The sequence below is a fragment of the Notothenia coriiceps genome, unplaced genomic scaffold, assembly GCF_000735185.1.
Source record: "Notothenia coriiceps isolate Sejong01 unplaced genomic scaffold, NC01 NC01_scaffold00027854, whole genome shotgun sequence".
Classification (NCBI taxonomy): Eukaryota; Metazoa; Chordata; class Actinopteri; order Perciformes; family Nototheniidae; genus Notothenia; species Notothenia coriiceps.
Genome location: NW_011360555.1, coordinates 98 through 2082, shown reverse-complemented (window position 1 = coordinate 2082; position 1985 = coordinate 98). Strand labels below are relative to the sequence as shown.

Genomic DNA, 1985 nt, shown 5'->3' with positions numbered 1-1985 from the left:
ACGGAATGGAAAGATAATCTTTCTCTCTCCATTGACTTCAATACATAATGTCTGCGGGGGAGAGGAAGAGACAGATCACTGCATAAATATGCAAACCTACAGTTAGCTGCTGGAGAAGAGAGATCAGGGGGGGGGCTGAGGGGCCATCAGGTGGGTAAACACACAGCTGATCACCTGAGAGCTGCCGTCTGATTTGAACATTGCACAACAATGAACTCAGTGTGTGATTGTTATAGCAGTAATATTAAACACTAATAATACAGCAAACTATGAACAATAGTATCATATTAGAGCCCGTTTGCCCGTGGGGAGATGACGAGGCTTCATCAACAATAAACCTCTTTTTAGTGAATGACTGAGTTTGGGCACGTTAATAAAGTGTTAATTTAGTTGACTGCAGTATATTCATATTTATCAGTGCTTTCGTGTCAATTCGGCGAACATAAACATAAATGATCGTGAAGATGATTAAAATAGGATTACAAATCGGTAGTGAGAGCCGTGCTGCATTTCCTCCCCTCGGATGTGATATCAAAACAAACCGATTATTGTTGTAGTTAAACCACATTTATTAGTGCTTTCATGTCAATTCGGCGAACATATGATACATTAAATGATCGTGAGGATGATGATTACAAATCGTTTGTTTGAGCCGGTCTGCATTTCCTGATGAAAAACAAACTTGTGCTTGTACTTACGCCAACGTGGATTCAACAACATTATTTTGTTAAATAAAAACAAGGTGATGTTTTGTAAATGATAACATGTCTCTTATTCAGCACAGAATATGATCCTATCCGTGACGTATGGATCTAATCCGCTATATCAGATGCCTGTAGATCTATCAGCGTGGCAGCTTTTTAATCACGGCTCCCCCTGGTGGATCCACGATCCATTGCTGCTGCTTTCATTATCATTTAATGTATTTATCAAGGGGGCGTATCAAGACATATGGGGGGTTTTCCTTTCAGCGAAGGCCCACCCCGTGCAGATCATCAATAGTTCTGGTCCTACCTGTAGAACTGGTCTTGGAGCACAGCGTAGATCAGACCCACACCCAGCAGGGAGTCCAGGACCACGGTCAGGATCTCTATGGAGACGATGTTGGGGTCAGAGGTCAGCCAGCGGCGGTCCGCCTTCCCGTACTCCTTCCCTGCCGATCAATACCTCAGATACTCATTATCAATAAATAATACAATAAACTCACAGATCAATACCTCAGATACTCATGATCAATCAATAAACTCCAGGATCAATACCTCAGATACTCATTATCAATAATAATAATAATAGTAATAATAATAATAATAATAATAATAATAATAATAATAACAGTAGACTTACAGAGCTCCGCCAGAGGACCCTCTGAAGTCTCCACCGTCCGCCCCCCCACAGACATGTACACAAACGGACCCTCCTAGACACAAATCAAACATAAACAACAATGAAAAACACTAATCAACAAACAGAGAGATCCTGATTGGTCGTACCAGCGTCAGGTGGACGATTACGTCATAGAAGAGCCACAGCACCACCCACCTGTCCGGCCCTAAGCCCCGCCCCCCACACCTGTGGGTTAGCATCACCGCGGCTAACAGCTGCAGGCTACATGCTAACAGAGACCAGAAGGAGACCAGAGACAGGCCAGAGTCCATGGAAGAGGAGTCCATGGCAGAGGAGGAGAAGAAGAGAAGAAGAAACTGCAGTTCTCTGCTGGACAATCAAGACGTTAGGTCCCACCCTAGCCTCTCTATTGGTTGTTTTGGCTCTAAACCCCGCCCCGTCCTCCCATTGGCTGCTGAGATCAGCCCACCTCCTGGCCCCGCCCCCTTCCAGAGAGTAACCTGACTCCATTCACATTACATTACATTGCATTTAGCTGACCTTTTATCCAAAGCGACTTACAATAAGTACATTCGACCAGGAAGATACAACCTTGAAGAAAAAAGAATCATAGTGCTACTCAACTGGCTATAGATAAGCCA

General features: G+C 43.9%; 1 protein-coding gene across 1 annotated transcript; it reads right to left on the bottom strand.

The window, feature by feature from the left end:
* Positions 1 to 133: 133 nt before the first annotated feature.
* ebpl (EBP like) lies at positions 134 to 1727 on the bottom strand. Its single transcript, XM_010785531.1, has 3 exons — positions 1491 to 1727; positions 1345 to 1417; positions 134 to 1153 (listed from the first exon to the last, which is right to left on the bottom strand). Exons 1-3 carry the CDS (start codon positions 1668 to 1670, stop codon positions 1011 to 1013), a joined length of 396 nt encoding a protein of 131 aa, XP_010783833.1. The 5' UTR covers positions 1671 to 1727; the 3' UTR covers positions 134 to 1010.
* Positions 1728 to 1985: the final 258 nt, after the last annotated feature.